We start from the raw sequence: 25,471 nt of genomic DNA on the forward strand, positions 1-25,471 counted from the left end.
GAAGGCTGTGGTTATAGACTAGATGAGGCCTGAATTAGAGGGGTAACAGTGGGGTAATGAGAATGCTTAGAATTGAAGATATATTTTGAAAGTAGAATTTGCTAATGGCATGGATGTGGGGGCTATAAGAAAAAACAAGCTTAGTCAGCTCTGAAATACAGTCTAACAGCAGTTTCACAAATCATCTCTGTCATTTGAGTCATTTGCTATTGTTTATTCAAGATAAGCACTTTTTTTGGTCAAGACTTTATAATATTTAGTATCTACTTAATAGTCTTAAATATTTTAACCTATCTTTTCTCTTGGACTCATTGCAAATGAAAGAATTATACTTGAATGAAGAGAATAAAATTTAGACTATACTTTAATGAAGAGACTAACATTCAGTAAGTTGTAGAGGTTCAAAAGTTGCCTGCTGCTCAACTCTTGTGTCTTAGTCAGAGCCCTGAATGATAAATCACGTTGACCCCAAAGCCCAGGACTCCTCAGGACCCTTGTTTTTTTAGTTAATCTTGTTGTTGAAGAACAACTTCTCTTCCACCCTGCTTTCTTTTCTAAACTCAAAGCCTACTCCAGAGTGGAGAGTTTTTCCACATCCCAATTATGCAAAATGTTGGTATTGGGTAGAGGAAAAACATAGAATTAAAATAGTTTTACTAGGGGCTTGGGAATTGTGAGTGACCAGGAATTTCTGGAATTTTGCAATGCATTGATGGTACCAGCAGCCTAGAAAAAGACTGACTCTCATTGGTTATTATGGGATCTATGTTGTGCAGGTACATAGTAGAAACTCAGTAAATGTGTGTTATTAAATTAAGAAACACAGTACATTAGGAGGGAACTGAAGAAGATATCATTTGGAAAAATGTAATCTATATAATCTGTAGGGGAAAAATTCATTCCCTTGTGTGGTATGGATATCATGAAGTTGAGACAAGCTAGGACTTAAAGGGTCATTGCTGCAAAGAGTGGGGGAAGGATTCCATAGTTTGCTCCCTGTAGCTAGGACACAAAAATAGCCATTTACTCTAGGTTTACACAGGTAGTTTGATATATTTCGATAATGTTGATATCAGGTAAGCTGAATTTTTAAGAGTTAAATTTTATATTTTCTATAGGGGAATATAAATATAAAAATGCTCAATTAATTACAAAAGGAAAAGTGAAATTAAACTATACTGAGATAGCATTTCTCATCATCAGGTTGGCAAAATGCCAATGTCAGTGCATACTCTGTGGATGACGCTAGTGATGGGGTGGGAAACAGCCATTCTTACATATTGCTGGTAGAAATGCAAAATAAATAGTACAACCTATAGGAAAAGGAATTTGGCAATATTTAGAAAAATCACATACTCATTTACACTATTACTGGCAATCTGACTTTAAAAAAATTATCCCAACGATTCAGTGGCACCATCTTGGCCAGGCTGGTCTCGAACTCCTGACCTCAGGTAATCTGTCCACCTCGGCTTCCCAAAGTGCTGGGATTACAGGCATGAGTCACTGTGCCCGGCCCACATCCCACCCTTAAGGCCGATGTCCCATGACGCAGTGGCCCGGTTTCCTAGTGATAACTAGTTTTACTATTTACTCAAAGCACACAGGTGACTCTGGAGGGTTACAAACAGCCTCACAGAGTGCACAGGACCCCTCTTCCCTCGCCTGAGAGCCAGAATTTTCATCAGTTTTAGTAAGTGACTGATTTCTCTTCTTCAGTGTTCCTCCAAAAGGAACTTTTACCTTTGTCCCTCATTGGTCTAAATTCCTGCTGCATGTGGAATTCAGGCTCTTTGAGGTTTACGGAACCTACAGAAACCTGGGGCATGGCTGAGTCTATTAGTTCAGAATGTGCAGGAGTAGGGTGCTTAGGGAAGAACAAATAGCCTCTTACTTTTTGAGGGCAACAGAGCAAGTTTCAATAGGTCCATTTAGGGTGGGATTGGGAGTCTGTGTTTGGGAGGCAGGAGGTAGAGGAGTTTGAAGTGTGGGGGAAGGGAGCCGTCCACGCTAGAATGTCCAAACCTCAACTCCTACCTCAGTGTGCCCTGGTAGGCTTTCGTGGTCTGCCATACCAAGATTTCATTTATTGTAAGAAATTTTTAGCTAATTGCATGCAGTATATTTTTACCTGTGACTAAATTGTCAACTCAGTTTTAAAGCTCGTTGAACCTGTCTTAAAAAGTAGCACTGGGACGAGCGTGGTGGCTCACATCTGTAATCCCAGCAGTTTGGGAGGCTGAGGTGGCAGATTGCCTGAGGTCAGGAATTTGCGACCAGCCTGGCCAACATGGTGAAACCCCATCTCTACTAAAAACACAAAAAGTAGCCGGACATGGTGACACGTAGCTGTCATCCCAGCTACTCTACTCGGTAGGCTGAGGCTGTAGAATCACTTGAACCTGGGAGGTGAAGGTTGCAGTGAGCCGAGATTTGCACCACTGCGCTCCAGTCTGAGAGACAGACTGAGACTCCGTCTAAAAAAAAAGTGACACTGTCTGGTAACTCTGGTAACTCCCTCCCTACTGTTTCCATTCACCATTCCTCACTCCTTATGACTTTGGGAATCTGTTGTTATTGTTGTTAGAAGGGTACCAACTTGATAGAATTTAGTAATATGGTAGAAGCCATGTTGATATATATTTTTTAATGGCTCTGTGGGAAACAAAGGCAGCATTGGTATAGTTCTTGGATTTGGGGCTTGTAAAAAAATTCGTTTTTTTCCCCTACATTGGGGGCTTTGAAAAGACGAAGCAGTAAGAACAATAGTCAATTTCATGCTCAATACAAAATATTACGAGCTGAAAAATTCTGTACCAGAGACTTCAAAGAAAATATAAAATATATATACAAAAATTTAAAGGCATAAAGCTTAGCTGTTCCATTAGGTACAGCTAAGTTTTAAATAGTTTTAACCATTTCTGTGAAGTCTCCACAATTTACTGAAGAAAGTTACTCTTCAAATCACAACTATTGTTCAATAAAAAGAAAAGAAAAGATATTGTCATGATATTTGTGCAATATTTCTGCATTATCAACTTTTGATTCAGAAAAGGGGGGAAAAAACTGAGTTTCCCCAAGGAAAGCCTGTAGCAATCTATTAAATGAATCTAACATTGCACCTTTTGAAAAGTTTGGAAATTGTTTTAGAGAAAAATTGTTTTGCTTTTATTTATAGCTTCATAGGTCATCTCCAAAGTCTGTGAATGCAGAGCAGTGAAAAATGGAAACACCTTAGTGTTGCTACAGACCACCTTTTGTTTGACTTTTCTTTTGGACTTACAGCATAAAGGTGTTATATTAACACACATGAAAATATTATATTACACTTGAAAATATTTCAAGAATCCTCTTCAACTTTGTAAAAATAAAAATTAGTGTTACTGAAAGAATGAAAACCACCTTGTTACAAACATAGAGGCCTTGCAACAAATTAGGCTTCTGAAATTTGGTTGTGTAGTATAAATTAAAACACACACACACACACACACACACACACACACACACACACACACACACACACAGACATTGTCTTTGTAATTCTGGTTTAGCTCTTCATTGGTTGATTGCAAATCCCCTGGACCTAAACCAAGTCTTCTATAACCCAACTGGTAGCCTGATGTTGAGATGGTAGTATAACCAGGCCATGGTATCTGCTACTCCTGCTTATAGCCAAAGGTGACAAATGAAAAAGGGAACACCTTTGCTAGTCAGAGAGCATTATCTTCCAGGTTAAGGCTATATGTGTAGCTGTGCTTTCTACTAGAATCTCCAAATGAGCTTCTAAAAGTCAATTTCTTTATTATAACAACGTTAAATGTTCAGATGAATCAATACCCAATCCCTATCTTACCACCTAGGTCCCTCACTAGAGTACTACTTAAAGGGAAGGACAGCCTATGCCTTTACCCACATTGTATCTCCGAGGTTCAGCATATGGTAGACACTCAGTGAAAATTTGTTGATTGTTTATTCTTTGTTCCAGACATCTGCCTGCTATTGACAGGCTCGTCATGCAGCTTTTAAAACAGCATGATGAAATCTTCCCCTAAGACATAAAGGAATTTATAATCCAGCCCTCAAAATACCCAAGAACATATGTCTTCTGAAAAAGAGCCCCATTGGAGGCCTCTGTCCAGCCTGGAAAATAAACAGAAAGGTTTAGGACATGCACACAATAATTGGACTGATACATTTTAAATAAATTCCCTCTTCTGTGACAGTGAGAAATACCCCAGGTAGAGCTTTAGTCGTCATATTACACAACTTGGGCTGCCATAACAAGGTACCACAGACTGGGTGGCTTAAAACATAGACATTTATTTTCTCACAGTTCTGGAGGCTGGAAGCCTCAAGATCAAGAGCCAGCAGGGTAGTTTTCTGGTAAGGCCTCTCGTTCTTGCTTGCGGAGGGCTGCCTTCTTGCTGTGGACCTGCGTGGCCTTTCCTCTGTGTGAGCAGGGAGAGAGAGACCTCTAGTGTCTCTTCCTCTTTCTATGAAAACAGTCTGATTGGATTAGGGCTTCACCCTTATGACCTCATTTCAAACTAATTACCCTACGGAAAGCCCTGTCTCCAAATACAGTCACGTTGTGGGATAAGGTTTGAATATATAGATGGCGGAGGGGAGACACAGTTTACTTCATAACATTCTTCCCACATACTTACTTAAGTTATGAGACATTAAGGAGAAGAGTCCATCATACAAGGAGTTTGCATCCTCTTCTGGGGAAAGGGTTAGTGCAGTTATGCTTGTATGCAGGATAGCTGTATAATGTGGTAGAAGTATGATCTTGTTATTATCCTTATTTGGACATTACATGTGTTTTACAGAGACATGTACAGTGCCAAGTTGACAAGGGTGGGCTTATGATGGTTAATTTTGTGTCAGCTTGACCGGACCATGAGATACCCAGATATTTGGTCAAACTGGATATTTTTGTGAAGGTGTTTTCGAATGGGATTAATAATTGAATTGGTAGACTGAGTAAAACTGATGGCCCTCCGTAATGTGGGTGGGTTTTACCAAACCAGTTAAAGATCTATGTAGAGCAAAAGGGTGACCCTCCTCCAAGTAAGAGATTTATCTTGCCTGACAGCCTTTGAACTGAAACATCAACTTTGTGTGTGTGTGTGTGTGTGTGTGTGTGTGTGTGTGTGTGTGTGTATTCTTTTTTCCTCTGCCTGATGGCCTTTGAACTCTGAGATACTGGCTCTTTCTGGTACTATAGCAGCCTTACAGCCTTCAGTTTCAAACTGGGATATAGGCTCTGCAGGTTTGTAAAATCCTATTAATTCTGTTTCTCTGGAGAACTCTGATTAATACAGACATGCATTTCAAAGGCCAGTTATCTCCCACATGTTGTCACTTAGTCATGTGTATTGTAAATGTATTCTGGTTAGTCATGTTTATATTTTATTGTTGCAAAATGTGGGAATCAGAAAATCTCAGCCATAGTTCCCACAGTTTTCTGACTCTTAATTTGAGTCAGAAATTTGAGTGATTACAAAATATCCAAGTGACTATGAAATATTTCCTAAATTCTCTAACATACTAGCTGCATGACCTCGGGTGAATCACTTATTTGCTCCAAAATTCAGTTCCTCATTTGTAAAACGGGGATAAAAGTATATCCTCTTTCTATTTCAAAGAGCCAATTTAGCATCTCATGACATGGCACATGTAAAAGTTCCGGTAAAGATACAAAGCACCATCATGTGATTGAGTTTCTCACTAATACTGCATAATATACACATGCATTTGCTGCTATGTACGTTCATCTTGAATGGAAAATTCTTAAACCTTAGGAAACATCTTTTGATGACACACTCCTTTGGATAAATCAGAGATGGCAACTCAGTAGCACACATGCTGCTAGTCTTCCTTCCCACTTCCCTGACAGGCATCTGAAATCCACCAAGGATATACTTCTTTCCCACTGAGCATGTTAAGGGTTTAGACTGGTACTGGTGGCTCATGCCTATGATCCCAGCAGTTTGGGAGGCTGAGCTGGGAGGATCACTTGAGGCCAGGAGTTTGAAGCTGCAGTGAGTAAAGATTGCCCCACTGCACTCCAGCCTGGGCGACAGAGACCCTGTGTCTTTTAAAAAATCTTCTAATGTCTAGTATTATATTAGCATTTTATAACCACTACCAATGGACTTGAGTAGGTCCACAAATTGATGCCTCATTGATTAGTAACAAATCTCTAAATTTGTTACTAAGTTAGCAATTCTGTGGGTAGCCTGTTCTGTCAAAGGAATGTCTGGATTACCTTTAATTTAATTGGTGTGTGGATGGCGTGGAGAACTATGTTTAATCTTAATTGTTGCAGTTAGCAGTAAGAAGCAATAACTCTTCTGCATCAACTTTGCAAAACATTTCCAGGGTGTCCCTCGGCATTTGAAACCTTTATGGTCAGAAATGCAGGCATTTCTGCCCCTCTTTGTAAATTTTCTTACAAATTCTGCAGTTTGTGGGAATTGCCACTGCAAAAAAGAGTGACTAGAAAGGAAACAAGAAATCAGACAGTCTACGCACTAAGAGAAGAAAATGGGCCAGATTATCTACCTTCCTCACCATCCCTTTCTTGTCTTCCTCCCACCAGTATGGGCATAATTAGTCCTTCTGGGGATGGTTTTTTCAATTCCTGCTCAAATTACATAGAAGAAACCAGAGTTCTCTGATTAAGTAAGCAGAAGGTTTTATATTTCCCTTTGTCACTGAGTCATAAAAAGAAACAAAACAAAACACATTCAGCTCAATCGAAATCTAACCAATCACATAGCTTTATTAAACATAGCATCAACAGAAAGAAAATATGTAGTCTTTGCCCAGAAAGGATGGATGCCAAGAACAGAGTAATTTTCTGGCTTTGTCTTTGATATCTGTAAATTTTATTCTTTGTGCGAGTCACTACGTTCCTGAATAGCTGTTGATATTAAACATTGGGGGAAACTTACAAACGGACAGTGAAATCCATTAGGGATTACCAGATGTCAACTAGCCACACTCCGCAAAGACCCTACTCACATCTGTTTTTGACCTCCAGGGTGCATAAAATACTTTCTTTTCTCTTCTATTATTCTATCTCCTTATTTTTCTGGCCAAGTGTATATTGGATGCAAAACTTGTTCAGACCAAAACTTGGCATGTGAACTCTTGATTTGGCTGCAGTTAGGTTACCACCAATTTGTGAAATAAAGTATGAATAATAATCCATGCTGTAAGAGTGCAAAGTAAAATAAATCTTTGCTTTACATCTTATCGGGGAATATAAATCAATCTGGCATGTAAGTCAACCTTAATTTCTGCGTAGAAGTTCCAGATGTAGTTATGATTGTATTTTATAAATATAACCAACATGTTCGCTATAATGAGAACTAAAGACTCCGTAGAGCTCATGAATGACCCTTTCTTTATAAACACAATCCGAGCCTAGGGGCATGGAATTCAAGTGGGTTTGCTTGATAACTTTGACTGTATACAGTCTCTTCTCATCGCTTTGCTCCTGTCCCTTACTCAATTCAAATTCTTTCCCCCTCCTTATTTTCTGCCAGGTATGTGTGTGTCTCCGCCTTAGTTGTAGGAATTAGATTAGCTATCTGGGGAGCAATCAGGGCCAAAAAGGGAATTGTCTTTAGTGTCTGCAGTCGTGATTGGGGATGTTAACCTCCATCATTTTTGTCCTTCAAAGTAGGCATAAATATTAGACATCTGAATATTTCAAACTTGATACATTATGAAAGACTGTAGTCACACCTGACCCTCGCTGATGCTCTGTCCACCTGGCACCAGGATGTCATTAGCCCTCTGTCCACTGTGTGCAGGTCTTGCACAGACTTGTAAGACTATCTAGAGCCTTTAGCCACAGTGAAAGCTGGGGGAAGAAAACCATTGGCTCTCATTTAATAGGTACTCATTCTCTATGGTACAGGCACATTACCTTCTTTGGTGTCACACTAGTATGTTAGGTAGTGCTGTTACAAAGGAGAAAAGGAATGCATAGAAGGTTTAGGTTCTTTCCTGTAGGGACATAGTACTGACAGCCTGATGCTAAGGCCTATGCCCTCACCTTGTGCTGCTACTCTCCCTGCCATATTAGAGAGGAGTTTTTTCAACCCTTCCTCCCATTTTGCAATTTTTGGTCACCAAACAAAATGCATTCCCATGGTATCTCCTTTCCTTGGAATGTTTTTTTAAAAATATTTTTATTTCAATAGCTTTGGGGGTATAAGTGGTTTTTGGTTACTTGGATAGATTGTATCCTGGTGAAATCTGAGATTTTAGTGCACCTGTCACCTGAGTAGAGTACATTATACCCAATATGTAGTTTCTTTATCCCTTGACTCCCCTCCACTCCCCTCTTTGAGTCTCCATAGACCATTATATCATTCAGTATGCCTTTGCATACCCACAGCTTAGCTCCCACTTGTAAGTGAGAACATACAGTATTTGATATTCCATTTCTGAGTTATTTCACTTAGAATAATGGCCTCCAACTCCATCCAAGTTGCTGCAAAAGATATCATTTTGTTCTTTTTTATAACTGCATAGTATTCCATGGTGTATACATACCACATTTACTTTATCCACTCATTGGTCAGTGGACACCTAGATTGGTTCCATATCTTTGCAACTGTGAATTGTTCCTTGTCATGCTTTTATCCTTTACTGCTTTGCAATTCTGCACGTCAACATCTGTACCTCCACCATCCTAGGATGTATTCTCTTGGCACCCAGTTCAGCTTCTACCATTTTGTAAGTGTCATCCTCTTTTGAAGTTGATGCCATCTTCTTTAATAGCCTATGACTCTCTTAACCTTCCAGTCATCTCCTTTTATTCACTCAGATACTTGGCACATGAATTGAGATCCTTTTCTACCAAATTTATTTTTAAGAGATTTTACCTTCCCTGGTCATTCTAGAGACATCCAATTTCTTGCTGCCTCTATTTTCTTCTGGTCAGTTGACTTCCTCCATTTTATTTTTTTCCTACACCTCCTAGACTTTACAGCTGATCTCAGAATGGTTGATATCAACATCCTTGGTTCCTTTAGAACTTCATACTCTGTTAACCTTGCCCAAGAAAACTGAATCCTAGATGAATGCCACAGTCCACTTTCTCTGTACTTGGATATCTGAAGGTTGCTAGAGAAAATTGCATATCCCTATATGATGGTGTTAATACAAGCTTAGAATTATTCATTAGCTTTTTATTTACCTTTGCTTAGATTTACTCTTTATCTTCAAAGACAAGCTAAAATCCTCACCACTCTCCTCCAGTTCCCCACCCAATGCCTACTCTTCACTATCAGCACATGGTCTCATATCCTATTACTATGATGGCTGAGATCATCAGACCTGACTTACATTGTTTTCCTGTCTCACTTTAGTCATTCCCTTATCTAAACCCTCACCCTTCCTTCCGCCCTGCAATCTCGGAGGACAAGACATCCCTTCTCTTGCATGGAACCCTTTCCCCCTTTCCCTCCATTTGGTGAACTCTCCCCTCATTTTTTAAGAAATTACAAGTGGTCATTCTTCCAAGAAGGGTTCTTTAAGGCCAGTCCCATAATTGGGTTAGGTGACTCCTTGGAGCTTTACATATACACACACACACACGCACACACTCATATTTGAAGCTTTTCTGGCAAACACACACACACTCATTTTTTTCTAGTGTTTTGGGTATAATAAAAATATCTCTTATTTCACATTCTGAAAGCTGCTAAAAATGAAATTGATTGCGACTTTGGAAAAGTCACCTGCCTCTTGTGGGCCTCAGTTGGTAAAGTGGGAAGATTGGACTAGATAAGCTCTGTGGACCTTTTAGCACTGAGATAATGGTTTTTATTGATGACAACAATCATAGAACAGACAATTTTCATGGAAGGTAGCAGAAAGATAATTGATCGTGGTACTTGAAAAGTATTCTTAAAATGTCACATAATTCCTTTATCTGACATTTCGGAAGTCTATTTTTAAATGTATAATCTGTTTTGAAATAAAATTAAATAACCAAATAAAATGTTATATTTACCTATCAACTTTTAAAAAATAAACCTTTAAATTTTATAATAGTTAGATTTGCATGGAATATTTGCAAAAATAGTACAGAGTTCCTTTATACCCTTCATTTATTTTTCTTATTAACATCTTACATTATCATATAACTTTTATCACAAATACAGAACCAACATTGGTATAGTACTACCAACTAAACCCTTGGTCTTATTCGGATTTCATTATTTTTTGTTACTAATGTCCTTCTGGTGTTCCAGAATCCCATCCAGAAGACCACATTACATTGAGTCATCATGTCTCCTCAGTTTCCTCTGGTCTTTGAGAGTTTCTCAGTCTTTGCTTGTTTTTCATGGCTTTGACGGTTTTGAGGAGTATTGGTAGGTTATTCTGCAAAATGTCCCTCAATTTGTCTTTGTGTAATGTTTTTCTCATGTTAAACAAGGGCTATGAGATTTTGGGAGGAAGATCACAGAGGTAAAGTGCCATTTTCATAACGTCATACCAAAGGCGCAAGCTATCAACATGACTTATCACTGATGACATTAACCTTGACCTCAATGTACAAAGCATTTTCATAATCATTACCTCATGTGGTTCTTTTAATGATCATGAAATGGACCAGACTGGTATCCTTAGCTCCATTATACAAAGGGAATCTTGAGGCTGAAATGGAACTAAGGTGTTGGGACTTCCACCCTACTGGTTCCTTTGTAGCACCTGACAACCTCTTCTAAATTATACATAAATGAAGCAATATTGCACAATGCTTTCCCATGTCAACTCACTCTAGAGCTGCTGTGGCTAGGAATGTTCATGATTTAGTGATTCATGTTATCTTCATACTGTAACTGTAACCTTAGGCTTATTTGAACAAATTTAGATCATCACAGAAGATGATCAAATGTTTCTACTGATCAGTGTTCTCCCTTCTTTGTGATGGAGTGAGGCAAATGACATTTACTAGCCCCATAATTTACAAGCAGCTGGCCTTAGAATACTCAGCTATGGTCCCAGCTGGGGAATTATTTTGGGTGTTGTTTACCCAATCCTCACTTACATGTTTATTTATTTATTCAACAAATATTTACTGAGTACCTGCTTTATTCCAGACATTTTTCTGAGCACTTTTGAAGTATCAGTTAATTTAATCCTAATAATAGACACGAAGGCCTAGCATTATTTGTTTTTATAGATGAGAACCAAAATTCAAAGAAATTAAGTAACTCTCCAACTCTCACGTAAGACGTGGAGCCAGCTCTTGAAGAAGGTGGTCTCATCAAGATCCTCCACCTGCACTTTAGATTCCTATTCCTTTTTAGCTGTTGAAGTGTCTGAAAACTGATCACTACCATTGACTTTTATTAGTTTCTAAAGATGAGTAATTATGATAGTTATTACTAGCTTAATAAAGTTCTATTTTCCTTCATGTTATATTATAATGTGAAATAATTACAATTCCTTTTCCTGTTTAATACACACATTTCGAACAGTAAAGCAACCTGTGAGTTTTCTGTTTCAAACTGGGAACTGGGAATTAAGATTTCATCTTTGAAATGGAAGAAAGGATTTTGCAGAACCAAAAAGATACAATAATAGCAGTATTAGAAAGCATGAGGGGTTGAACCTCCTTTTTGAGGAAATCCAGGGAGACAGAATACAGACAGGATTGGGTCACTGGAAAAACCAGTGCAGAGGAAAACAGAGCAGTAATGTTTGAGGTGTTTGTTCAACACCTATATTGAGAACAATTGAAATGTCCAGAGATAATTTCTGCTTCTTTACTTAGAGGATATCACTAGTGATGTTTGCCCCCAAGCTAAAACCTGAGAGGTGTTCTTTAAAGAAAAGTTGTTGGGTGGACTGTGAGGCTTCTAGTAAGGTCGTGGGTAGAATGGGAGCATTGTTATGGGTAGATATGGATCTTCACAGCAGCCAGAACTAGGGCATGGAGTAGAAGAGAGACATCAAGGCAGCTCTACCAAGGACTGAATAAGATGCACTAAGAACCAGCTCTCAGGGGAACCTTCCTTGCCTTGATACCCCTGCCTGCTCCTCTTCATTGCACCTGTTAGGGAAGCTGACCTGGCAAGTGTTTCTTGCCCAAGTGTCCAGGACCACAGCCAGCTCTTCCATTTAATAGATAAACAGCAACTCATACACCTATTTCAAATATGTCCTGTAACCAGCCCAGTCCTCGGTTTGTAAAAATAAATGAACAACAAAAGATCATCAGAGTATTTGAGAACCGTCATGTTACAAAACCCTGGATGTAAAGGATGGAACTGAGCAACCAATCAAGTAAAAACAGAAATAATTCAGGAAGACAAAAAGGTATTGCATCCACCAGACAAGAATAAACTGCTGTAAAAATAAATCTCATTAATGAGTAAGGCTTATTACAAAATAAGTTGACCAACAACAAAAAAAATGACTTATAGAAGTCAACAATAAAATTAAATAATCCAAAGACTAACTTAAACATATAGAAGATAAAGGTAAGAAACTACAAGAACATGGATGAAAAAGACAAAGATGAAAAATATAAGGTATTCCAGAAGGAGAAAACAGAAACAATGAAGGAGAAAAAAAAAGATCAAAGACATAATAAAAGAAGACTTGACTCTCTACCGAAAGACACAAGACTACTGTGTTGAGCAGGGTATATGAAAGAAATGTCCAATAACTAGATGCAGTCAAATGATAAACATTCCAAGGTAAAACAAAATTCTAAAAATTTCTGGAGGTTAAAAAAGTATTATCTACATGAAGAAGACAATGAGACATAAAACATACTTCTTATCAGTAACATTGCATTCTAGAAAATAATGGACTCTGAAAATATGTGAAAATATATTGAGTAATAATTATATATTGTATTATATATTTTAAATATTGTTTGTTGATTTTCAATTTTTAGAATAAACCAGTTGAGAAGACACAGTATACAGGCTTAATTATAGCTGGAGAATAGAATGTTACAGACAACAATTTTAACAAATTTGAGTAGTACAGGTGGAATGAGGAAGGAAGAAGGTATTGCAGGAGTAATGGATTCCCCAAATCTTGAACTGAAAAATCAAGTTCTGTAAATTGGTAAATCAGGAAATAGAGGAATATAAAGTGTGATTTTAAAGGTACAATTGTAACTATCAGAAAAAAAAATTGAAAATGGTAATAGTGAGTGGTTCCTCTGGGGAATAGATACATCTTCCTGTAGTGTATGATTTTTTTTCATGCATTGTATTACACACACACACACACACACACACACACACATTTATGTATACAAGTGATGTCTGAATAGGATTAAATAGAGCCAAGGGAGGAAGGAAGATTGCCAGGAGACTGCAGCTTCTGTGAACAATCTGCAGCTTTGGTGGCCTCTGGATGCAGATGTGCCTTTGTATTGCATCCCTGTTTGGAGACCATAGCTGCGTGCATAATTGCATGCACAATGTTTCAATAATATTAGGGAGGGGCATCTTTGGCATCATAGGTGTAGGATGTGGCATGTCATCCCACAGCTGCATGGTACTCCACGTTTCAGTGTACCTGCCATGCCCATTCCTCCCCTGCTTAAACTCTGCTGCCCAGAATCTTACGTTGAAGGATGAACAAAACAACACTAAACTGGTATTTGCATAGGGATAGTCAACGACTGGATTTCAGTCAGTAGCCTGCTCTGCGGTCCATAGTGTGACCCTGGTACTTAGAGTTGAAAGAAGTCAGTTGAATTCCTTATCTCAGCAATTTGAATTCAGTGTGGAGAAATCTGGCTGGAAGACAACAGTGTCAGAGAGTTGCTGTGCAAAGGTCTGGAAACTGCAACCTTGAGATCCTTGCTGCCACCCAAGTCCACAGCTGTCCTCAGGCTCCCAGTTCCCAAAGCCCTGTCTTCATCTACCTCCTATTCTTCAGTCAAGAGAGTCCATCTCCATTTTTAGACCATGCATTCCCTTCCAATAACTACTCCTTTTACATGAGCAAATTGAGAAAGTCTCTTCCTTGTAGCCAGAATCACTCAAATTGAAAGAAAATCCTGATAATTATGTTCCGTTTGCATTCAGAAGGGAAGTTGTTAGCTGTTTCCTGGGATAGTGGAACAATCAGGCTACATTTTAGTGCAACCTCAGCCTCTACCACAAGACCTGGGTGCATGCAACTGAGATTGCTTTTTTTCAAGAAGAGTAAATTTTTAAAACTGCTTATTTTTTTCTTTTTGTTTAAAGATTATTGGGCTATTTGCCTGACAGTTTTAAGATACTTCTGAAAGCTTCCAGTCTTTAAAATGGACTTAGGAGAAAATTAAGAAGAAATAACCTTTAATTCTCTTTAATGACAATTTTGTTAATCAGATCCAGAGACAATAGAACCTAATTTGTTTCTGAACCTTCAAAATAGGGAACAACAAATGATTGGAAGATGTCAGACTGACTGCCTTCCCTTTTTTAAAGCTCTCCTAGAGAGCCCTTCCTAGTAGGCTTGAGAAAGAGAGAAGTTGCCGGATGCGGTGGCTTACGCCTGTCATCCCAGCATTTTGGGAGGCAGAGGTGGACAGATCACTTGCGGTCAGGAGTTCAAGACCAGCCTGGTCAACATGGTGAAACTCCGTCTCTACTAAGAATATAAAAATTAGTGGGGCATGTGCCTGTAATACCGGGAGCCTGAGGCACAAAATCGCTTGAACTTGGGAGGCGGAGGCTGCAGTGAGCTGAGAGCGCACCATTGTACTCCAGTCTGTGTGACAGAGCAGGACTCCTCCGTCTCAAAAAAAAAAAAAAAAAAAAAAAAAAAAGAGAAAGAAACAACTCCTGACTGCAAGCAAGTGGTCTGGCATCATTAGCCAGGCATTGGCATCCTCCTCTTGAATATACAAGTTTTACACAACATCAGGTAAGGCCACTCTGAGATCATGGTGGATCAAATAGGACCTCTCCAAAATTACATCTGAACATGAATATTGTACAAACCACAAACATCCCTTTCTATATTAGATTTATCTACATGCCCAACATAAAATTAACCCCACTTCCTAATAGCATTCCATCTAGAGTAAAGCCTCACTTCCCTAAGCCCCAAAATCACATAGGTCAAGCCCAAATCATGTCTAATGTTATCTCCAATGCTTTTTAACCTTTCTAACACTTTCATACTGAGATGCTCCACAGTGGCCCATGGAGTGTGCCCCCTCGCTAAAAAAGTAATAAACTCAACTTGTTCAGTTCCAGACCTGTTCATCTGGGGTTTTTCGACAGGAATGTCATGTACCTCCACTCCAATCCTGTTATTACTTGTCTCAGATCATCGAAGAGCAGCTCCCCTGGCATAACTTTCTTGGTCCTCCCAATAATCGCTGATGTCTACCAAGCATTTATCACTTGCCAGGCACTTCATATGGATTAACTCATTTGATCCCCACAATGACCCTGTGAGTAGATAGATTGAGTACCAAATTTACAGAAGGACAAAGGCACAATACAACTAAGTGACTTAGTGAGTAGTCTAAGTCAGCTGGTTGGTGGATACAGGGCTCTAACCACCACAGCACACCGCTTCCTTCCATGGCATTCGTCTGCCACACTATGCTTTTCCACTTCACTGAATAGCCTGTGGTCACTGTGTCATCAGCCAACATTGAAGGACACTAGAAACTAGACTAAACAGCACCGGTAAATCACTGCTGGATTTCCTGTAAGATGTGGGAGAATGCTGACCCACAGGAGGAAACAAAAGTTCTCTCAGATCTCAGTATCGGAAATCACTTCTAAGCTTCTTGTGAGCAATCAGAGATTTCTCACCTAATGGAGGCATTAATCATCTAACTCGCAGTTTTTCAACTTGATTTTAAGAAAAGTATGACATGATTTTAACTTGACTACACCTCATCAGAAAGATATTCCCTATGCACTTTTCTTTCAATGTTACTAATGTGGTCAAGGGAGCATTCCTGCTTGGTTGGTATTATAGTAATATGACTAATTAATTCTATATCTTCCTTTATAACAAAGAAAGAGGGAGTTTGAGGCACAAAGCTTTGGAAGGCACTAATTAATATCTAGAGAGATTTCAATAACTTAGTTTATTATATTTTAGCTATTTTTGTAATTACCTTCCAACTATAGACAACTCTACAGGCTTTCCATTTACAAGTGATACAAGTTTCTTTTTAAAATAAATTTATTTGAGTAAAAATTTGAGGACATTTAAAGAAAAATGTTAAGTCAATAGTAGTACAGGTGGTAGGACACCAAACAAGGAAACAAAAACGACGAAGGTGTTTTGGGAAACCCTGACTTCATTTCTTGTGTTGGATGCTGGAAGAAGGAGAGTTTAATTCATGGTCGTTGATCTCAAGAGCACAGGTCCTTGAATTTGGGAGTGCATGCATTTTACCTTCTAATCGCATTCCTGGCTTTATCATCCGTCGTCTCCTCCTCCACTTTCCCCTCTGCAGTCTTATCTTGCTACCCCTATATTTTTTCAGGAAAAACAAAACAGAAAACAAAACAAAACAGGGGTGTGGTGTGGTGGGAGATGGCACAACAAGGAAGTAAAAGTGACCAGGGCTACCCACTGGCCCAGGGAGGTGTGCTAAGCTCACGGAAAGCCCGGAGGGTCTGACTGCCTCTGATCCTAGGAAGTTTTAATTCTTCAAGCTGGGCAGTAACCGGGTTTCTAAAACTGCTTGGATTCTTTGGCCCTCCTGCGTCCCGGCTTCGGGTCACCATGACAGCGTGAAACGTGGGAGTGAATTAAGTAAGGAGGAAAAGTAAGGAGGAGCTGCCAGAGATGCGCTCCTCCTCCGCCTTTCTGGCTGTGCTGCACCTTGACCTTCAGTCCTCCTCCCTTCTCTTTCCGCCCCCTCGTGATGGGGAAGTTCTTGGGGACCTCACGGAGGCCCGGGGGCGGGGATAGAGGACAGGGATGGAGACTGGCCCCGAGATTGGGAGGGGGGTGGGCAGCGCTGGAGAATAACGCCCAGGAGCCGGGGCAGCGCAGCTACACACTCCCTGGAAAGCCCAGCCGTCTGGAAAAGCTGGGTTTGGATTCGCCCCTCTTTGAAGAGTTCTCAGGAAGTTTGGGGGAGGGGCGAGCTGCGCACCAGCTCTACCGGCGTCGGGCGCTGAGGGTGAGAAGGGACCCCAAGCAGCAGCAGGTCTCAGTGCTTGTCATATTCCTGCCCACGGGTGGGCTCCGGGCGCGCCCGGCAGGGTCCTGGGGGCGCAGGCAAGGGGCCGTAGGCAGAGTGCGCGGGCCAGCATGGAGGGGCTGGTCTTCCTCAACGCCCTGGCCACTCGGCTGCTGTTCGTGCTGCACTCGCTGGTCGGGGTCTGGCGAGTGACCGAGGTGAAGAAGGAGTCGTGGTACTGGCTGCTCGCGCTGCTCAACCTCTTGCTCTTCCTGGAGACTGCGCTCACCCTGAGGTTCAAGCGCGGCAGAGGCTACAAATGGTGAGAGTGCCCCGGGAAAGCGAGGGCTCACGGGGCCCTAAGGTATTGTCCCCCACCGCACTCGCGGGCAGCCCTAGAGTCCATCTTCCCGCAACCCGCAGATTCTACTAGAATTTGGACCCCATTTGTCCTCGCTGGGAGCTTGGAAGGCACGAGATGCTTGCGCATCTCTTGGGCACGCCAGGGCTACCCAAGGGTCTCAGTGCAACACTGGGAAGGCTCGATCCGTGAGCCTAAGCAAGAGTCACCCAGTCTCAGGTTTGGAAACTTGGAAGATCAGTAAAGGGAGGAAGCGCTGGTCTGTTTTGCTGAATGTGCCCCCCAAATAGGGGAGTCATGGGACAAGGAGGTTGCCATGTAGTGTGCCTTCTGAAACTGGGGTGTGTGAGTGTGCGCGGGTTACTCTGCGTGCGTGCACGTGTGGGAATGTCCTTCGCTGGGCATCAGCGACCTTCGCAAGAGCTGAGCACACGGGCCACCCTCCTAAGACGAGAAGACCCTCGCTGCGCATCTGGGGTTTCATCCGCTTCCCTTCCCTCCAGCCGCAGGCGTTGCGCTCTCTCTGGCACAGCGCCAGCTTCAGGTGTCTGGGTTTGGTGGCTTTGGGGCTTGGCTAACGGCCTGCCTATCTTGCCAGGAACGGGTTGTAACGCTGGTGAAGGGACCAGCAGGTAGTAGTTCAGTCTTAACCTCTGTGTACAAGAACTACACGCCACGTGTGGTGCTCATTTTCTCCCCAAAAGGCTTGAATGACAATCAAATAATTGAGAAAAAGATTCTCTTGCCATTGACGAAGAGCCTCTCCTAACCCCCAGAGGAATCCGTCTAGAAGTTCATCCAGAACTTCTGCAAGTTAGGCCTCTTTCTGTATTAATTCTTAAAATGGGATGTGTTTTCATATGTATCAATACATTAAAAATACCTCATGCTATGAGAAAGGAGAAAATGGTATTAGGCAATTTGCAAATTACATACACAATGGCATTATAGTCATCGTATTCAAAAAATGAAACAACCGCTCTACAGTTTTACATATTAAACTACAAAATGCTTTGTATTTCCTGACAGTTCATGGAAGAAAACATGTTGCCTCTGAAGATGATGTGAATCTTGCTTATATTTTCTACTGTTGAAAAATTTCTAGAATTATCAATGCTCAAATTATTCAAGAACAATTCTAATTTAATACAACCAAGATGGGAATGTGACTACTCTTGCCTCCACTTCCCCACCCCCATGAAGAATTTATTAAGCATGAGACATTTGAGGTACTTTCCAGTGTGCCTTTTGGAAATCTCAAAGAAAAATGGTGTTAGCTTCCCAAATAAGCCTCAGGGTTAAAGAAACAAAAGGGGAGAAAAGTGTTTGTTCACTCAGCAGGTCATATAACATTGATTTAACTTTGACTGAGTAGGTTTAACAAACCAGAGTGGAAATATCTTTGGTCACAGAAAGATGAAGTCTGAGGCTGAAAACTGTTCCATGGAAAATAGTCTTGCCACCAACCACCAGAGATTCTAGGAGACCTTCAACCTCAGAAGAGAGGCTTGCTCTCTCCCTCCACGAGCAGACCAGAGGCCTTAACTTGCATTAAGTCAAATACTCCTGTTGTGTATAAATCCTATACAAATGGAACTTTACCTTCATTTCTATATCTTTGTTTACTGCTGATTGGGACTGACATGTAACTTACAACTGAGAGAGGAAAAATGGTTGGGATAAAAATGAGTGATGGTCAGTAAGTCAAGTAATGCAGGAAACTGGGGATATACTAGTGTTTAGAATATGCACCTCAAAATCAGACAGATAATGGGGTAAAATCTGGGTTTTCCTACTTGCTGTCAGACCTTGAGCAGGCTACTTAGTGTCTCAGCCTCAATTTCTTACCTGTGAATACTTACCTCATGGGCAATTAGAGAATTATATGAAATAATATATGTTGATTGGTGATGAATAAAAAAGCAATGATCTTTTCTAGATCCAAAGATTTTTCTTTATTTTCTTCTTATTAAAAATATTCTTGTATCAACTAGACACATTTTAGGTCTGCACATGTCAGACAAATTTACTTGAGCGACTAGCCAATACACTATTGGTTCCAGGCAAAAATGTTGAAAAAAAAAATTCTCACCTTTATTTCGGAAGAACAGACCCATTATATATACTGTGCATTATAACACTAATTCAAGGAAAATCTTGCTGACATAGTATCTACTATGCCATATTTGAAATAAGCAAATTTGAAAATAAGTAAAGAAAAAGGTTGATTGATTTGACTTAGTGTAAAATTGCAGCAACAAATGAGTCTTAGTAAATGGTCTAAAAAGGAATATGATTAGTAATGTTTTATTCTGTTGATGTTACCAAATACAACCGAGTATACAAATATGTTCATTCTTGTGGTAGACAAAGCCCACACACTATTCTGTCATAAATATGAGAGAAAAAAATCAGAACATGGGCTGCTAAAACATGTAGGAAATTATCTTTAAAACAATACGGTAACAATGAAAAAGGGCTAGATTTGGGGAACATTCCCTTTCTAGGTGAAGTATTCTGGTAAAGCAAGGTATAATTTTTGGTTTTGAGTGTTAAGAAAAAATTTCCATTAGAAAATCTAGGCTGATGGAATTAAATAGAGATGAAGCAAACACTATGACAACATCTATACCTCTATATAGAAAAATATTAATATGCATTAATCTATATAGATACATAGATAAACCTTTGTTCCATTGCTCTTATAGTCTTATATTTTGGAATCTACCCTATAGAACCAAAGGTACCCATATGTGAAGACATGAGCAAAAATATTAATATCCATCTTGTTTGTGGAAAGTAAAGCTGAAAGCATACTGATTATCCATCAAAGGAATAGTTAAGAATTGTGAAATATTCATACTATAGGCTATTTTACTGACATTAAAAATAATGAGCTAGATGTTAACCACTAAACTCGAAGAATGTCCATGATATATTATCAAGACACTAAAGTTATAGAGTTGTGTATATTATGGTTACATTTTTTTAAAATGTAAAAGAATTGCCCTTTGTATCGGTTGAAAGCATTGTTTCTACAAGTTGAAGTGAGGAGTGAAGGAGAAGGAGGAGGAGAAAGAGAAGGGGAAAAGGAAAAAAAAAACCTTTCGTATTGAAAATAAATAAAGAAGAATAGATTAGAATAGATTGAGTGATTGAATAAACCTGAATGATAGACATACACACACACACACACACACACACACACACACACACACACACACACACACGGTGGAAAAGTTCTTTTCTTTGAAAATCAGATCCATGAACCTCCTTTGGACTACTCTGGGCTACTTTGAATATTGTCCTTTTAATTTAAATTTACACTTGGACCCAAACGAGTCCAATCTATAGAAATCGTGGAACAATGAATAGATCTATAGAGAAAAATGTGAACTAAATATTTTGAAACATAGCAAACATATGACACTTATCCAGAGAATGTTTCTTTAGCTATCCTTTGGAAAGGAAACATGGAACTGGAATTGCTGAGCTCAGCTGTCCAGGGACAAGCAACATTACATCAACACTACTAACTCGCCAGTTGGAGACGTTTAATTTGTTGGAATCCTATAGAATAGAGAAGGTGAGCCAACAACACGTCCCCCGTTAAGCTAAAAAAATGTGTGCTCCTGGAGTTTGCTTTTTTTCCACCTAATATTTATCTGTTTCACCTGCGTATTTAATTACATTTCTGTAAGATGAAAATGAATATCACTTGGCTTAAGCTTTTCTTGATTTGATTTTCTATTGTCTGGGCAACAATCCAATGGATCTGTGAATTACCATTTAGGTAAAGTCAAAGAAAAGGCAACATTTCAGCTGCTTTCCAGCCAATAAAATATTCCTCAGGGATAGAAAAAAATTACTAAGATTGTGACAAGTTTGAAGCCTGTTCACTCGAAAGCAGGCATTATCTGAGAATAAGTAGAAAGCTAAGTTGAACTTACTGGCAAAAGTATACAATTTTAGGCACTGGAGCTTTCTTCCCCAGATAAATCCAAGGAAAATATCATTTGTGAGTTAATAAATAATAGCTCACCTATTTGATCACATTGCTTTGTTATCTCTCATTTCCTTTTACTTTATTAGGTTCAATCAGACAAGTATTTCTGAATTGCTTAATAAGCAAGCATGATATAGTACTATGCTAAACACTGCGTGACCAGACCAAAAAAAAAAAAAAAAAAAAAAAAAACAGAAAACAAACACGGTTGACATTTTAAAAGGTAGCATTTTGATAAAGTGCTCAAATGTGCTGCAATGAGAATAATTATGAATATTTAGCATTTCCTATGTTCCAGAACCTTCCAAGTGTTCCACACAGATGATCCCATTTCATCCTTTCAGTATCTGGTTTATTTTGTTTCTCTGTTTTCTCCCATTTTTAGATGAGGAAACTGAGGTACAGACTTATTAAGTCATCTCTTTTGGGACCAGTTAGTTGTCAGTTGAGAGAGAAGAGTGAAAACTCCAGGTTCCCAGTCTTACTCACTCCAGCAGTTCAAAGGAGAAAGGATGTGCTGCTGAATACTGGGTCGGGAACAGGAAACTTGACAGCATTTGAGCTGTCGCAGGAAGAATGGGTGAAAGCTGTATCTGGAGAGAGGTGTGCGAAGGCCATGTAGACACAGAATCTCCTGGGTGGGCAGGTGAATTAGGCAACCTTGAGCAGGTTTCTCTAGAGAGGGCACAGTGTTTACACTCTTCTTTCAACAACAATGTACGGAACATCTACTACATTGTGTCAAGTACTGACAATATGGAAGTGAATAAACAGGCAAAATTTTGCCCTCGCAAACCTCACGTTTTAGTCAAGGGGCTCAGAAAATAAAGATGTAAGTAATTAATAAACAGATGAATGAATAGGTAACAGAAAATTGAACAAATGAGTGATCAGAACTCTGAAGGCCTCAGTGGTTTGGGTGACAGAGTGAGGGGGGTGTGCAGGGGAAGGTGCCACTGGATGGTCAGAGAGTCCTAACTGGGGATGTGACCTTTGAGCTTAGGCCTTCGAGAAGAGAGGGCGCCAGCCAGGCATGAGGAGGATAAGAAAAAGGGACAATCTTCATGAGCCTTCAAATATTTCTGACATACCCTCAAATGACCGATTAATACTGTTTTTCTATTCTTCCCTTTTTCTTATTATTCCAGTGTCCTTAGACTCCATGTTAAAAACTCTTCTGAATTTCTTTAACTTTACATACCTCATGTTAAACACTGTGCATTAGATATTGTCTGGATGGCTCACAGCTGAAAACAGAAAAGACAAGTTAGGAAACAGAAAGGATTCTATCCTAAACTGATCTCAAATTCAAACCAATTTTGTAAAAAGCTCACTGAAATCTGTTTAGATCATTCAATTGCATTTGAAAAGTTCAGCAGTGAAATTGAAAACCTAGACTCAACAGATGCATACTGTGTGAAATTTGATCTTGATTTATAAGTTTTGAGCAATGCGGAAGAACTCTGTATGATGTAATTCTGTAGTATGTGATAATATGTACTTTCCTCCATCAAAAATGTTTATGAAAATGCCAGAGAGAAGGTTTGGAAATAAAATTCTTCCTTCCCCATTCCCCACTGCAATCTTTTTGGACCCCAGAGAGGATGACATAGAGGGATTTGAAAGGAGACCCTGTGACTTCCATATGGCCAACTTGGGCACTGGAAATTCTCTCAGAAGATAAACAATTTCTCTCCCTCTTCACACTTCATGTCCAACTTTCCTGAAATCTCTCTTTAGCTTTTTAGTGTATCTGAGGGTTTATACTACAGGCATACCTCATTTTACTGTGCTTTGCATATAGTGCTTTTTTTTTAAGGTTTGTTGTAGCCTTGATGGGAGCAAGTCTTGACACTGTTTTTCCAACATGTGTGTTCACTCTGTGCCTCTGTGTCAGCATTTTCTTTTTAGCAATAAAACATTTTTATTTATTTATTTATTTATTTATTTATTTATTTATTTATTGAGATGTAGTCTCACTCTGTCACCAGGCTGGAGTGCAGTGGCATGATCTTGGCTCACTGCAACCTCCGCCTCCCGGGTTCAAGCCATTCCCCTGCCTCAGCTTCCCGAGTAGCTGGGACTACAGGTGCACACCACCACGCCTGGTTAATTTTTTGTATTTTAGTAGAGACGGGGTTTCACCATGTTGGCCAGGATGGTCTCGATCTCCTGACCTCGTGAGCAGCCCACCTCAGCCTCCCAGAGTGCTGGGATTACAGGCAGGAGCCACCACACCGGGCCAGTATGTACATTTTTTAAGACATGATACTGTTGCACACTTAATAGACTAGAGTATAGTGTAAATATAATTTTTATATGGACTGGGAAACCAAAAATGTTGTGTGATCTGCTTTATTGAGATATCTGAAACCAAAGTATGCTTGTATTTGTTATCTTCCTGTATGTTTGTGGGAATGTGTGTTTTATATCCTGAGTCTTGAACTCACTGCAGAAGGATGACTTAAATGTGTATCATTTTGGGAAGCACACACTGAATGTTATTAGCAAATGGCTTTGCTTTTAGTAATCCAAGTCATGGTTTAGGAAGAAGAGTCTTCTTCAAAAATTAGTACCGTGCATTACTCCCAAGAGGTCGTATTTCCTTCTTTTGCCTCACAGAAGACTTCAGACCAATGTAATAATTATGTCTGCAAGTAGAATGGGAGCTCCAAGAAATGGAACCACTGAATGATTGCCATGCTTTCTTTATGATCATGTTCAACTGAGACACTTAGAACTGAAAATTAAGGTTACTGATATATTTTTTTTCACTTCTTGTACTTGACTGGAAAAAAAACAAAGTATAAATTAGCATGGGCAGCTCCTATAAGCCAGCATAAATATATTCCTACTTTTAAATTTCATGCATTTCTTCTCATGGCAGTGACATTATGCATACAGCATCAGGACAAATCTGAATAGCTTAACTTTTTTCCAACAGTGGAAAATTCACATTTACGTCAAGGTTTATTCTCCCTCTGTGTATATTCCCCACTACTCTGGAAATTCCTATAAAGTCTTGGTACTAGGACAATTAGGCCTTCAGTATATAAAATGTTTTGTTAAAAATAACAGTTTCTTTCCCTTTTTTTAAAAACTAAATTTTTAATGTAGGCACTTAATGAAATGTGCTTTTTTGGAAAGTCATATTGAAATCATATTAAGAATATAAGGCTTGTTAATGTAACATGCCAGGGTGAACGCAAATTTTGTTACTTTTCTCTGAATATAAACCTATTACCTATAGTTATTTAAGGAGATGGGTTCATTTTATCTTTGTTTTGTCTGACTTACCTCAAAGAGGTCGATAATGTACAACTGACTTAATGTTATCCACTTATTAGAATAAAAATCAATCACCCTTAAGCACATAAAGAGGTCCTCTAACATCAGTGCTGCTGTAGCCCTGGATGAGGGGGTGGTGCTGTTCCTGTAGTGTTCCTTTGCTTTCTTATTTCCCAGATTGAGCTTCCTGTCCCATACACATTTTAATCTACCTGAAATAGCCTCAAAATAAATTAGCTGGTGCCATTCTCAGACAGTCTTCGAATACTAGTGGTGATGATGGTGATGAAGGTGATGATGGTGATGATGATAATGGAGGTAGTACCACTTATCAATTATTGGGTACTGACAATGCTACAGCCTGCTTTCTTTCCCTTGTCTCATGTAATCCTTACATTGACTCTATAAATTAGTTGCCATCTTAATTACCATTTTAGGGTGAGTACACTAATGCACACCAACACTAAATCATTTATCCAAGGTCACAACTGATAATAATAGATAATGAAAACAATTCCTAGCATCTGGTGAGCACTCACATTTATTGAGCCAGGCATTGGCATTGCACGCATCAACTCATCCAATCCTCACAATAGCCCTGGTAGTGTCTTTACGCCTCTGTTTGCAGATGGGGAAGCTACAGCTTAGAGGTCTGGAGAAG

At 39.5% G+C, this 25,471-nt stretch overlaps 1 protein-coding gene across 1 annotated transcript in view; it reads left to right on the forward strand.

Moving 5' to 3' along the window:
- The first annotated feature begins 16,874 nt into the window (after window positions 1-16,874).
- The window catches only part of TMEM26 (transmembrane protein 26), a 47,763-nt gene continuing 39,166 nt past the window's right edge, over window positions 16,875-25,471 (forward strand). Inside the window, exon 1 of the mRNA XM_050803064.1 lies at window positions 16,875-17,477. Coding sequence (XP_050659021.1) covers window positions 17,287-17,477 — 191 coding nt within the window. The 5' untranslated portion in view covers window positions 16,875-17,286. The remainder of the gene's footprint in view (window positions 17,478-25,471) is intronic.

This window comes from Macaca thibetana, chromosome 9 (assembly GCF_024542745.1).
Source record: "Macaca thibetana thibetana isolate TM-01 chromosome 9, ASM2454274v1, whole genome shotgun sequence".
Classification (NCBI taxonomy): domain Eukaryota; kingdom Metazoa; phylum Chordata; class Mammalia; order Primates; family Cercopithecidae; genus Macaca; species Macaca thibetana.